This window comes from Mizuhopecten yessoensis, unplaced genomic scaffold (genome assembly GCF_002113885.1).
Source record: "Mizuhopecten yessoensis strain PY_sf001 unplaced genomic scaffold, ASM211388v2 scaffold523, whole genome shotgun sequence".
Taxonomy (NCBI): domain Eukaryota; kingdom Metazoa; phylum Mollusca; class Bivalvia; order Pectinida; family Pectinidae; genus Mizuhopecten; species Mizuhopecten yessoensis.
In genome coordinates, this window is record NW_018403589.1 from 269209 (window position 1) to 283541 (window position 14333).

At 36.3% G+C, this 14333-nt stretch overlaps 1 protein-coding gene across 4 annotated transcripts in view; it reads left to right on the plus strand.

The window, feature by feature from the left end:
* The window catches only part of LOC110450192, a 107835-nt gene that overhangs the window by 60559 nt on the left and 32943 nt on the right, over nt 1–14333 (plus strand). For all 4 annotated transcript variants that reach the window (XM_021497513.1, XM_021497520.1, XM_021497527.1 and 1 more), the window contains 2 exons: nt 2200–2423; nt 2932–4759. In XM_021497513.1, the coding sequence (XP_021353188.1) occupies nt 2200–2423; nt 2932–4759 (2052 nt within the window). The remainder of the gene's footprint in view (nt 1–2199; nt 2424–2931; nt 4760–14333) is intronic.

Sequence of the window (14333 nt, forward strand, 5' to 3'; positions counted from 1 at the left end):
TACAGTAATCCCCGTGATATAGATACACACCTAGCTGTACGTACGGGTCAAAAGTAAGGCTTGCGGGTTAACTAATGGTAAACAGAAACCGCAGCTCCTAAACGTATTTGACTTTAAAGGGATTTATTAAAGCACTGGTTAAAGGCCTGCACCGAATGGATAGGATATCTGTAATAAGTAAGTCTGGTAATTTACTGTTTTGTTGTGTCAACTTATTTCTCTAAAAACAAATATAAACACACAGGAACACAATTAATCAACTTTCTCCCGATTTTCATCGAAACTTTAAATTTGATTTGAAAACTAAACCACGACCAGGAAAAATAGAACTATGACATAAATGATATTAACATGGCAGAGTCCTGTTCAAAACATTAAAAAGAGAATCAAGGTGGAAATCACATCATTAGCTGCATACATGTAGTAATATTAGTCTTTTTGGGAGGCATTCCTGAGATAGTGACAGCACATCATGAGATCTGATACGTCTGATCCCCTGTGGGAGGCGGTGTATGAACATCACCTGACCAGTTTAGGAATCTTACGTTAGTAACAGTAATATAATCAGCTATCCTCTTCACCAGTTAAATCCATAAGAACGGTTTTAGTTTCATTTGTTTTGAGGCGACATGACTTTGCCCTTGTTTGTTTACGCGATTGATTTTTTGTTGATGCTATATATGTCAGATGCAGTTTTTGTTCGAGTTTACCTTTTTCGTCCTGAGTTTACTGTTGTTCGTTTGCATTTTACCCTAATGGCAGTCCTGTATTATTTGTGTATGAGTATAGATGTTTTATCGTCATTTTATATCCGGATGTGATCCGATTCCCACACAATGTGTCTGCTACCTGCGACGCGGAATGTAACCCGGTGTCGGGAAATGTAATACTACAGGTTTTTATTGTTCGAAAAGAAAGCACGGTTATCCATGCTAGATCCGATTGTTATCTGTGGTATTATATGTATGTACTGTAAATTAGAGATCCACAGCCAACACATCGAATCTCACTCAATCTTAAAGAGTAACCAAAACCTCCAAATGGCGTTCAACATAACAAGGGATGAAGTCCTTTCAAATATTTAAAAGGCATGACTTGAATTTTAAATTTCGGAATTCTTGAACAGATATTTCAAATATTTGACATTTAAATTTTGTCTTTAAGTCAAAATGTATGTTCCACGGTGGAGGTTTATTTATAAGTACAAATAAAAGACGTATAACCCTAATCTTATAGTAGCATGCTGTAGAGGTCAATGCGGTACCGCTCAATCGACAAAAATGATTCCCTTGGATAAACAATCATATAAATGATGAATTTACGCGAACATTTAGTCTTGTATCTTAATCATTGCTTTAACCCCTTACCTGTCCTCTAGAGCGACAAATCAATTACAATTTTCTTATACTACGTCGTATTTCTAGAGATTTTTTTGCCCAATGATAGCGTATCATGATCGTTAATCTTTGTAGACGAGCGACCCCACACCGTGAAATTAGTAATCTTAACGAAAGTTACACAAGTACGAGAATTGATAGGGTGGATTGTCCGATCTCACCATCATATCTACAGTAGATCTGTCGCTATTGTTCGGCACTAGTACATATTGACGTTGTTTTGGGCGAGATAATTCAAGAGTCTATAAGTGCAGAATAAATAAAATCAACGTCCTTTGTGTGTTCTATCAATAGAGATTTAACGTGTATTTGATAGTTGTTCTGACATGATAAAAGTGAAAGTAGACGGAAGCCACTTCATGCTTGGTGTGCTTGTGTATGTCTTGATCGTTAACCGCGGCCTCTCTATTTGGGAATGCCAGTCTTATCATTTAGGTACTACCAGTCGAACTCAATTTATCGTCTAAATATATTTATAATATGACTCCTAGCTGATTACAATTCAAAATATGAATTAAAGATATCAAACTGACATTGTGTCTAATGTTATAGTGGATTGATCCGTCTGTACCCAAACATCAATACATAGATTTTTGTATGCTGAAGTGGTAAACGACTTGATATATGGTCGTTCTTTTTATTGTTATATAGATAGTTATATTAATATGTTTACTCACTTCTCCGTTAAGATTTCCTACAAAAGCTGTTCATAAGGGACGATTGACCTGAAAAGTAGCCGATTTACTACTGTCATTATCAAGACTCATATTTCTGAAAATGTTCCGTAATTGATGTTTTTCAGGCGTCGAGCGACAATGACCTTGACCTTTCCGTGTTCACGGTAGAGCAGTTCCAGCAGATGAAGATCAGAATGGCCCAAGGTCACTCACTTGGACCGAACATTAGAAAAGATATCTCAAAGACGAATGGGATATCCAGTATGGTTGAGAGGCTGAAGGACTTGACGATGGCGGACATCGACCAGCCAGAACATGCCGCCTGGTTATTTGACCAAGGCAACCACAAGTAAGACAATCCATAGGGCATGCTTAAGTGTATTATCGTTTTGGCTGATCAAACGGGAAAATGGTGGCTGGCAACGCCGCTTTAATGCAATGTAGTTTGTGTTATGTTAGATATAGTTATCTTAGTTTTGACAGTGTAATGTCATTCCTTATCTCCAGGCATCCCCTTTCTGAAATCATATTAGGGCAGTAAAAATTCAGAAAGGAATGACGTCATTGACAACTGTTTGTAGGCAGATTGATTAAGCCATGTATGTTTTGATTTGTGTTTCAAATGTCCTAGATGCAATATTTCTTGTCATGCAGTTTACCACTGATCCACTATAACAGTATAGTAGTCAAAATTTTTAGGAGCGGGTACGATTCGATTATGAGTCGTTTCTTGCTTTGACGTGATGATATTATCTTTTTAAATGTTACGTCAATGTCGTTCAAATTGTATTAGTATGTCAACTAAATAATAAAGATGCTTAAATTATTTCAAATCATCGTCTACTTTTCCTCCACAGGACAGTGTGGTGCGTCGTTGCAGATATGTTGTTCTGTATATTCGAGAGCAAGACGTCAGAACGTCCCCAGGCCGTCGTGTTGTTGCCCGGATGTTCCGTTCGATCCCTTGTATACAGCTCAGCGGCAACAAAACCCAACCAAGCTGCGTCCAAGACGATATCCGGTTTGGACAAGTACCAAATAATTTTGGATGACTCGGGCACTCACAAGAAATACCTGTTCAGCGTGCAGAAGAAATCCGACCTACTTTGCTGGATGGCGTATCTCAAACCAGCCTCAAACTTGGAGAATGATGCACAAACCGATGCATCCAACGGTCCAAGGCGTCACTCCGTTAGTGGGCCCGTCCCTATCCTGAAGGGGGAGGCACAGACTCATGTCACGCCCAAATATGCTCCATCCGCCAGAACCTCTGTCCGTACATCTAAGTTGGTAAAGTCAGAATCGTTTACGGACGGTGTACCAGTTGCGGGTGCAGAAACTTTACCAAGCCCTGAACGGGAAACTTCGAGTCCGATCGCCGGGACATCGCCTCCAAAAGACTCACTTGGAGACTTCCGAAGACGGTTGCGCCGGGATACGGAACCAGAGATAGTGAAAACGCTGCCGGTGAAGGCAACTCACTTTCAAAAGTCGTCGCCTAAACAAAAGAAATCTAGTACCTTCAGGAAACTCAGATCATTCGGTAGTTTAGATAGTTTGTTTAAAAAGAAGTCTCCAAAAGACACCGATTCCACAGATTCGAATTCATTAGACGACAATGATGGTGCGTCGTCTCTCTCCTCTTCTATAGACTTTGTTGCTGCAGGTTTGATCGATTCCGGGCCCAATACGGGCCTCGGTCGGCCACAGAGTCGGAAGCTATCCCGGTCACTTGACTTTGGCAAATCTGAAAAGGGATTGAGTAAGGGCATTATGAGAACTGCTTCGGATTTAAAGGACAAACTAAAACGCAACAAGCCAGAAATTCCGGTGATCCTGAAGGATCTCCAGGAGATACGTATGAGTGGGTATTTACAGCAGAAATACCTTCTTAAATGGCATAAACTGTGGTGCGTTGTTTGTAGAGGGTGTATGTTCGGGTTTAAGTCGATGGCGCCGGATGAATCCGCAACAGTGGCAGTTGTTCTAAATAATTCAAAGGTGGAATATATGCCAGATCAAGAGAAAAGATTCAAAAAATCTTATGTGTTCAAAGTCTCCCATCAGAACCGGAAAAGTGTTTATTTCAATGCCGTCGACAACACCGAGCTCTCGAATTGGCTTCAATGTTTACAGATGGAGGCTAGCAAGGTAAAAGTGGACAAAGTAGATAAGTGCAAGGCCGAATCAAAGTTATTACGTGATTACGAACACATAGACGGATACAGTAATACGTCATCAATTACGTCATCATCCCATTCACGAGCAGCAAAAGCAACATCAGCACCACCAAAAATCAAATTTAGATCAAGTGAAAATAGTCCGTCGACAAAGGACGACATACGAACTTCGCTCCCCAATGGTCGCACAAATGGCGACAGAGAACTATCTGGTACTGACGCAGATTTCTCGTCATCAGCAGAGGAATGGGGTTTATCCTCGTTACCAATAATGCCGAGCAAGAACTCCTTTGGACTACCTGTCGATGACTTCCCCGAACATGATCCTGCTTTAAAGGAAGTTTGGCAGAAAGACCGGAACTATTTGTTTAACTTGGTGCGCGCCAAACTGAGAGGTTACCGGAAACGACGAGAAAGTGACGTCAGTGGGGATATCCCTGGTCCAAACAACGAGGGGTTGATGGTAGTCAACGAAGACGTGCGTGTGACAAATCGAGAACCTAAGGTAAGATATCAGTGATCATGTTAAATGTTTGAATTCTGTTTTTTTGGGGTGTTTTTTTTTTTATCTAATGTCGCTGAAAAACAACAAACAAATAAAACATGTCATCAAGGCACATGTAATAATTTAGGCAGAACATTTTCATGTTCTTTGATGAGCTTTTAGGCGACTTTGTCGTGAGTTGTAAGAGTTGCCTCCCTTCTGATAGGTTTGTTGGCTCAGTACAATACACACTACGTGACTCAGAAAGAGTCATGGTTCTCTATCATAATACGCGTAATATTATTCAATTTCAAGATTTATATTGATTTGGAAATAAATACTGGAGTTGATGTCGGTTTTTTTTTTGAATAAATGACATACCCATGACGTTATACCTTCTCGACAAATATATTTAGTTAAAACGATTCATGAAAGAATTAGTAAGATGATTAGTGTGATGATAACAGATGACCTGAGATAATTAATACCACAGGTAAAAGAGCTACACTACCTGTCTGTGTGATACATAGAGATACATACAGAAGCTGACAGACGTAGAGCTGGACAGGTACCGTGGGTGTATTTATATCATAAACCTGGATTTTATTGTTTGGTAAGATGGCCCCCGTTCGGAACAGTTATCATCTCTGTGTCAGGACGTCAATCAAAATTCTCGTATCACACAATCTGCTATTATAATCAATGTGTTATTGAACAAACGCCCATCAGAAACGTAAGATAGTGAAAATGTGTTGATAAGCTTTGTCGCCATCAGCCTTATTCCGTGTGTTAATTTAAACGTTTATCTTTGATATCATACAAAGTATATTTAAGTCAATCATGTTGAACTTTAACCATTGATTCAATTACCATTTCTTTAATACAAAGAGTGTATGTTTAAGTTTAGCGCTTACTATTGAGTGTATACAAATTAAAGTATGTTTAAGTTAAGCGTTTACCATTGAGTTAATACAAAGTATGTTTAAGTTTAGCGCTTACCATTGTGTTCATACAAAGTATGTTTAAGTTTAGCGTCCACCGCTGATGTAATGTTATACATGTAAATGTTTCAGTTTAGCGTTCACCGCCAATGTCATACCAAATATGCTTCAGTTTTACATTCCCCATTAGTGTCATACTAAGTGTGGTTAAGGTCTCTATACCATGACACCCTAGTTTTGTTTATACAGTAACCTCCCCTTGACTTCGTTAATGGTATGACTGTAGCACAGTTAGGCCAGGACACTGACCGGATAGCTCAGTCGGTTAGAGCGATAGTATAACAATCTGAAGTCCAGGGTTTGAATCCCGGTCGATCTCCATCGACTTTTTCACTCTAAGAACACGGTTGTTGGTGATATTTTGTTAATTTCATATTTAATACTTGTTCGTGAAATTTTCGCAATGTATGGTAAAAAGACATTTGTATCCTATACAAAAATCAGGAACAAAGATGTTTAGTTATAACCAAAAATAAAGCAAAAGGATTGGGCACAAGTAAACAAGAACATTATAAATGTTCCTTTACTGAATATAGACTGATAAACAATACAATACAATACAAATTATTTTATTTAAGTGTCACATGTCAATTTTGCTTAAAATACATACGTACAAGCATGGTCTTAAATGTACAACAATATATGATTGACACCCAACCGATACTGAGGCTTACGAGACACTAGATGAGGATTTTAGCAAAACAATGCATGAATGTGAAGACCGTTGGTCAGTTTAGTATAGTGAACAAATGTCATCATGTTGGTCACTCACTGGCCATCTCTCAGTGCGACCTACATGTGTCCATGCCGACGATGGCTATGGAGGTCAACTTGAGCCCGAAGGCGATGGCCATGTCTGACCATTAACAACCGTTATGTACAATAAGTGTCACTTTGTTTATTCACCTGTGCCGAACCTAAGTGTGGATATACATACGTATTGTTGTATTACAGTATGTACCCAAGCTAAGTGCAGATATACATACCCATTGTTGTATTACAGTATGTACCGAAGCTACGTGTAGATAAACATACGTATTGTTGTATTACAGTGTGTACCAAAGCTTAGTGCAGATATACATAGTATTGTTGTACAACAGTATGTACCGAAGCTAAGTGCAGTTATACATACGTATTGTTGTATTACAGTATGTACCAGAGCTAATTGTAGATATACATACCCATTGTTGTATTATAGTATGTACTCAAGCTAAGTGCAGATATAAATAGTATTGTTGTATTACAGCATGTACCAAAGATAAGTGTAGATATACATATGTATTGTTGTTATACAGTATGTACCCAAGCTAAGTGTAGATATACATAAAATTGTTGTATTACAGTATGTACCGAAGCTACGTGTAGATAAACATACGTATTGTTGTATTACAGTGTGTACCAAAGCTTAGTGCAGATATACATAGTATTGTTGTACAAAAGTATGTACCGAAGCTAAGTGCAGATATACAAACGTATTGTTCTATTATAGTAAGTACCCAAGCTAAGTGTAGATATACATAGTATTGTTGTTTTACAGTATGTACCCAAGCTAAGTGCAGATATACATACGAATTGTTGTATTACAGTATGTACCAAAGCTAAGTGCAGATACATAGTATTGTTGTATTACAGTATGTACCAAAGCTAAGAGCAGATATATAGACGTATTGTTGTATTACATCATGTACCCAAGCTAAGTGCAGATATACATCCCCTTTGTTGTATTACAGTATGTACCCAAGCTAAGTGCAGATATACATACCCATTGTTGTATTATAGTATGTACTCAAGCTAAGTGCAGATGTACCGAAGCTAAGTGCAGATATACATACGAATTGTTGTATTACAGTATGTACCAAAGCTAATTGTAGATATACATATGTATTGTTGTTATACAGTATGTACCCAAGCTAAGTGTAGATATACATATGGATTGTTGTATTACAGTCTGTACCAAAGCTAAGTGCAGATATATAGACGTATTGTTGTATTACATCATGTACCCAAGCTAAGTGCAGATATACATAGTATTGTTGTATTTCAGTATGTACCCAAGCTAAGTGCAGATATACATACGTATTGTTGTATTACAGTATGTACCAAAGCTAATTGTAGATATACATACCCATTGTTGTATTATAGTATGTACTCAAGCTAAGTGCAGATATACATAGTATTGTTGTATTACAGCATGTACCAAAGCTAAGTGTAGATATACATATGTATTGTTGTTATACAGTATGTACCCAAGCTAAGTGTAGATATACATAGTATTGTTGTATTACAGTATGTACCAAAGCTAAGTGCAGATATATAGACGTATTGTTGTATTACAGCATGTACCCAAGCTAAGTGCAGATATACATACGTATTGTTGTATTACGGTTTGTACCCAAGCTAAGTGTAGATATACATAGTATTGTTGTTTTACAGTATGTACCCAAGCTAAGTGCAGATAAATAGTATTGATGTATTACAGTATGTACCGAAGCTAAGTGTGGATATACATACGTATTGTTGTATTACAGTATGTACCAAAGCTAATTCTAGATATACATACCCATTGTTGTATTATAGTATGTACTCAAGCTAAGTGCAGATGTACCGAAGCTAAGTGCAGATATACATACGTATTGTTGTATTACAGAATGTATCAAAGCTAAGTGTAGATATACATATTATTGTTGTATTACAGTTTGTACCCAAGCTAAGGGGAGATATACATACGTATTGTTGTATTACAGTTTGTACCAAAGCTAAGTGCAGATATACATAAGTATTGTTGTATTACAGTATGTACCCAAGCTAAGTGCAGATAAATAGTATTGATGTATTACAGTATGTACCGAAGCTAAGTGTGGATATACATACGTATTGTTGTATTACAGTATGTACCGAAGCTAAGTGTGGATATACATACGTATTGTTGTATTACAGTTTGTACCAAAGCTAAGTGTAGATATACATATTATTGTTGCATTACAGTTTGTATCAAAGCTAAGTGTAGATATACATATTATTGTTGCATTACAGTTTGTATCAAAGCTAAGTGTAGATATACATACGTATTGTTGAATTACAGTATGTATCAAAGCTAAGTGTAGATATACATATTATTGTTGCATTACAGTTTGTATCAAAGCTAAGTGTAGATATACATATTATAGTTGTGTTACAGTTTGTTCGAAGCTAAGTGTAGATATACATACGTATTGTTGTATTACAGTTTGTACCAAAGCTAAGTGTAGATATACATACGTATTGTTGTATTACAGTATGTACCAAAGCTAAGTGTAGATATACATATTATTGTTGTATTACAGTTTGTATCAAAGCTAAGTGTAGATATACATACGTATTGTTGTATTACAGTTTGTACCCAAGCTAAGTGTAGATATACATACGTATTGTTGTATTACAGTATGTAGCTAAGTGTAGATATACATATTATTGTTGTATTACAGTTTGTATCAAAGCTAAGTGTAGATATACATACGTATTGTTGTATTACAGTTTGTACCCAAGCTAAGTGTAGATATACATACGTATTGTTGTATTACAGTATGTAGCTAAGTGTAGATATACATATTATTGTTGTATTACAGTTTGTATCAAAGCTAAGTGTAGATATACATACGTATTGTTGTATTACAGTTTGTACCCAAGCTAAGTGTAGATATACATACGTATTGTTGTATTACAGTATGTAGCTAAGTGTAGATATACATATTATTGTTGTATTACAGTTTGTATCAAAGCTAAGTGTAGATATACATACGTATTGTTGTATTACAGTTTGTACCCAAGCTAAGTGTAGATATACATACGTATTGTTGTATTACAGTATGTAGCTAAGTGTAGATATACATATTATTGTTGTATTACAGTTTGTATCAAAGCTAAGTGTAGATATACATACGTATTGTTGTATTACAGTTTGTACCCAAGCTAAGTGTAGATATACATACGTATTGTTGTATTACAGTATGTAGCTAAGTGTAGATATACATATTATTGTTGTATTACAGTTTGTATCAAAGCTAAGTGTAGATATACATACGTATTGTTGTATTACAGTTTGTACCCAAGCTAAGTGTAGATATACATACGTATTGTTGTATTACAGTATGTAGCTAAGTGTAGATATACATATTATTGTTGTATTACAGTTTGTATCAAAGCTAAGTGTAGATATACATACGTATTGTTGTATTACAGTTTGTACCCAAGCTAAGTGTAGATATACATACGTATTGTTGTATTACAGTATGTAGCTAAGTGTAGATATACATATTATTGTTGTATTACAGTTTGTATCAAAGCTAAGTGTAGATATACATACGTATTGTTGTATTACAGTTTGTACCCAAGCTAAGTGTAGATATACATACGTATTGTTGTATTACAGTATGTAGCTAAGTGTAGATATACATATTATTGTTGTATTACAGTTTGTATCAAAGCTAAGTGTAGATATACATACGTATTGTTGTATTACAGTTTGTACCCAAGCTAAGTGTAGATATACATACGTATTGTTGTATTACAGTATGTAGCTAAGTGTAGATATACATATTATTGTTGTATTACAGTTTGTATCAAAGCTAAGTGTAGATATACATACGTATTGTTGTATTACAGTTTGTACCCAAGCTAAGTGTAGATATACATACGTATTGTTGTATTACAGTATGTAGCTAAGTGTAGATATACATATTATTGTTGTATTACAGTTTGTATCAAAGCTAAGTGTAGATATACATACGTATTGTTGTATTACAGTTTGTACCCAAGCTAAGTGTAGACATACATACGTATTGTTGTATTACAGTATGTACCCAAGCTAAGTGTAGATATACATAGGTATTGTTGTATTACAGTATGTACCCAAGCTAAGTGCAGATATACATACGTATTGTTGTATTACAGTTTGTACCAAAGCTAAGTGTAGATATACATATTATTGTTGTATTACAGTATGTACCGAAGCTAAGTGTAGATATACATACGTATTGTTGTATTACGGTATGTACCAAAGCTAAGTGTAGATATACATACGTATTGTTGTATTACAGTATGTACCAAAGCTAAGTGTATATATACATACGTATTGTTCTAATACAGTATGTATGTTGAACAGGTGAGAAGAATAGGTGACAATACATGTAAATACACAACAATTGTAATGACGTCCAAAATATCACAAGAAAATGACAAGATTCACTAACATGAATATTAGTGTGTACCTATTTTAAAGGTATGGTACATATTGTACCTATGTTTTATAAACATTGCCTATAACATCTCGTGACCAGAACAATTCTTTCTCCGCCATACTTCAGTACGTTATATATATTAGACAAATGTAGGGTGTTGCTGATGAACCATCTAGTTTTCCAATTTGTTTTAGTTGAATTAAGTACCACAATCCATATTTTCAGGACACACATATAATTTGTTTCATATTCGTGAATACGTTTTACCATTATCAGATCCAGAAATGTTCTTTAGCCTCCTGCTGTATTGATAGAATTTGAAAACTTACATAAATTTGGTTATACCTTCCATTTGAAGTCATTGACAGCTTTGATCAAACAATAACCTTAGAGTTGCCAATAAACGTCATAGAAACCTTTCAGTACGTACCTAGTACTTTCGTCAAAGTCCTCTCTACATACGGTGTTAAATAACAACATGGACTAGTAGCCTCATAAACTCCATCAGCAGTTTTTAAAATTATCAAGGACTGGTAGCCACAAAGACCCTCTAGAAACTGCAAAGTATTCATATATAGATAAGTCTTTTCCGTCAGCAGTGTATAAAACATCACAAACTGGTAGGCACAGGCTTTCCAGAAACTACCAAGTGTTCGCTTGGTACAAGTCTTGTCCAACAGATATGGGTAAAACAATATTGACTAGTAGCCACAAAACCCTGCAAGAACCTGCAAAATATTCATATTTATAGATGAGTATTTTCAGTCATTTGAGAAGATAACATAGACCGGTAGCCACATATACAAGGACGTTACAGTGTTCACGTGTAAGTCACACGTAACAGCATGGATCGGTAGCCAAAAAGTCCTTCCAAAACTTAAAAAGAATTCTTATATAAATAAGCATTTTTGCCGGCTTTGTCGGCAATATATTAAACAACAACAACTGGTTGTCAAACAGGCTTTCTAGAACCTGAGAGTATTTCAAACAACAGATTAGCACAAATACATAAAATAACATTCATCAGATGTATCATGTAATGTAACACAATAATACGTAAGTAAATATGCCAATTTAGAAGGAATGTTTGACCTCGGCTTCGATAAACTAGCTAACACCTTTGCCTTGGCTAGTGGAAGGTCACCGGTATGTAGAATCGGTCGTCGTTATTTTACCACGAGATTGTGCCTTATGATGTTTCGAACGAAAGCTGACACTAGATAATGAATTTGTAGCAAAAGAAATGCTTATGGAAGTTAAATCTACCGCTGGTGAACAGACTGGTAAACACATGAAAACAAGGAACACATTTACAGGTGTAAATTGAATACCGCAGGTGCGTGTTCGAAATAAGTTATTATATCAAATAATCTGTAAATCATAATATTTATAAACACTGTTATCTCTGACCGGCTTATTTTGGCTACGTTACTCCGTATAGATAAGGAGACGTACGAAGGTTAATCAAGAGCTCAGATCTCGGGACGTATCTGTAGCCCTGTAGAGGGGGTGATGGCTATATAGCATGTCGAGCTGGTTGTATACATTAAAAATAAACAACCAGCTCGGCCATCCTTTTATCTGTTATAAATCAGACTCTTTTTCGTTTTAATCTGATTGTTTTCTCTCGTAAATATATAAATAAAGCATGTTTAAATCAGAACCAGGACATAGATATGCTGAGCAATGTAGGGGTGATACTCGACATGCCGTGAGGAATTTGGATTTGTTGTCATCTTCGGAAGGAGAAAGGGTCAACGAAAGATAATTAAAGAGGTGAGAAGGTGTTTGTCGGTGTAAACAGAGGTACAGGAGGTTATATATCTGTAGAGGGTCTGTGTAAACACGATTAAATCCTCTGTATCTACCGTGTACCAGGTCTCCTCACCAGCTAACAGGGTGTAGCATTGTTTATGTGAAATTCAAAATCAATCAACGTCCACAATTAGCATACCTTTGAATAACAGGAAAGTTTCATGTCTGTAAGCTGGCAGCAGGTTTCGCCAAAGATATTGTTCGACAAAAAACAACTCTGATCCAAATTCTTGAAATCAAACCAAATTTCACAAAATGTATTGAAATGGTTCATATTTGAGCCAAAACTGATAAATACTGAACCCTCATTATTGCCTTACTGTATATGTGTTAAAACATTCCCAGGATTACAACCATCAGTTATTCAAACCTTTGAGAAAGTAAAAACATATGATTAGATATACCTTCTCCATTCATCAACATCTTCTGCTAGACAGGTTGCTCGATAAGTGACAGTAATACCGGACTCATTATAAGTCAAATACCATAAATGTCTGTTTCAAGAAAAGTGAAACGAGACAAAACCAAAAACCTGTGAGGCCAATTAATTATATGAGATCATAAACCTTCGGCGAATTACCCTAGGAAACCTGTTCTGGTTCTAAAGATGTTTTCGGTAACGTAAATGTCTCTTAAATCAGTTTCAAAGAACTTGGCACCCCATGAAATCCAGTTAACACGAGGAGAGAGAAGTTTATGTTGTGAGTTTTATAGATAACTAGGTTCATAGTTTAGTATTTGGAGGTGAGATGGGGATTCTGGACGAGGTCAAAGTTTAGGAGGGATGCTACAGGAGGGAGGGCTTCACGAGGGGAGTCTGAGAGGGGAAGAGAGGTTTCATAAGGGGGCGGGGCCGGGATATTCACGTGTACATATCTCACTATATAACGAAATGTTTGGAATAGTCGGTCATATTTCCAGTTGACTTTGCGGGAACACTTTGGTATTTGTTCATGGTATTTGGTCAGTGACTACCTGTGAACGAGTCAGCTAAGGTTTCTTCAAGTAAACAGCCTTGACCTACATTCATGGGACTTAACGAGCACGTCGTTGACGGTAGGTACGTCGATCGACTCTTTCAGTCGATGGTGTCTGTACGTTATTCGTTTATAATTGACATTTGCTTGTTGCAGTTAATGACAGTTCTTTCCTATTTACAAGTAATACTAATATATTCGTTTTAATTGCATCAACCTTCTGTAACACAAAACGATATATGTATGTTTTTAGGAGAGAGAAAAAAAAGCATAGAGGCTTCATGTTGATTGTAAGGCTATCTGATATACTTTTGTTCCTGTATACAAACGGTACCACTGCTAAAGTAGATAGGTTTATGAGTTGATTAATTATCTCGATAGCGCACCTGCTGATATATATTTTTTAGTTGGGTGGATGTCGTCACCTTAGAAAGTGTGTGGAGGTGACGAGGTCAGGGTGTTATATCGTCTGTCCGGGAGTACCGGGTACTCCTCATAACGACAGGCAATATAGCATAAATACTACACAGGCAATGAATTATTTTCCACTCAATTTTCAATTTAAATCTTTCAGAAATCTTAAAGA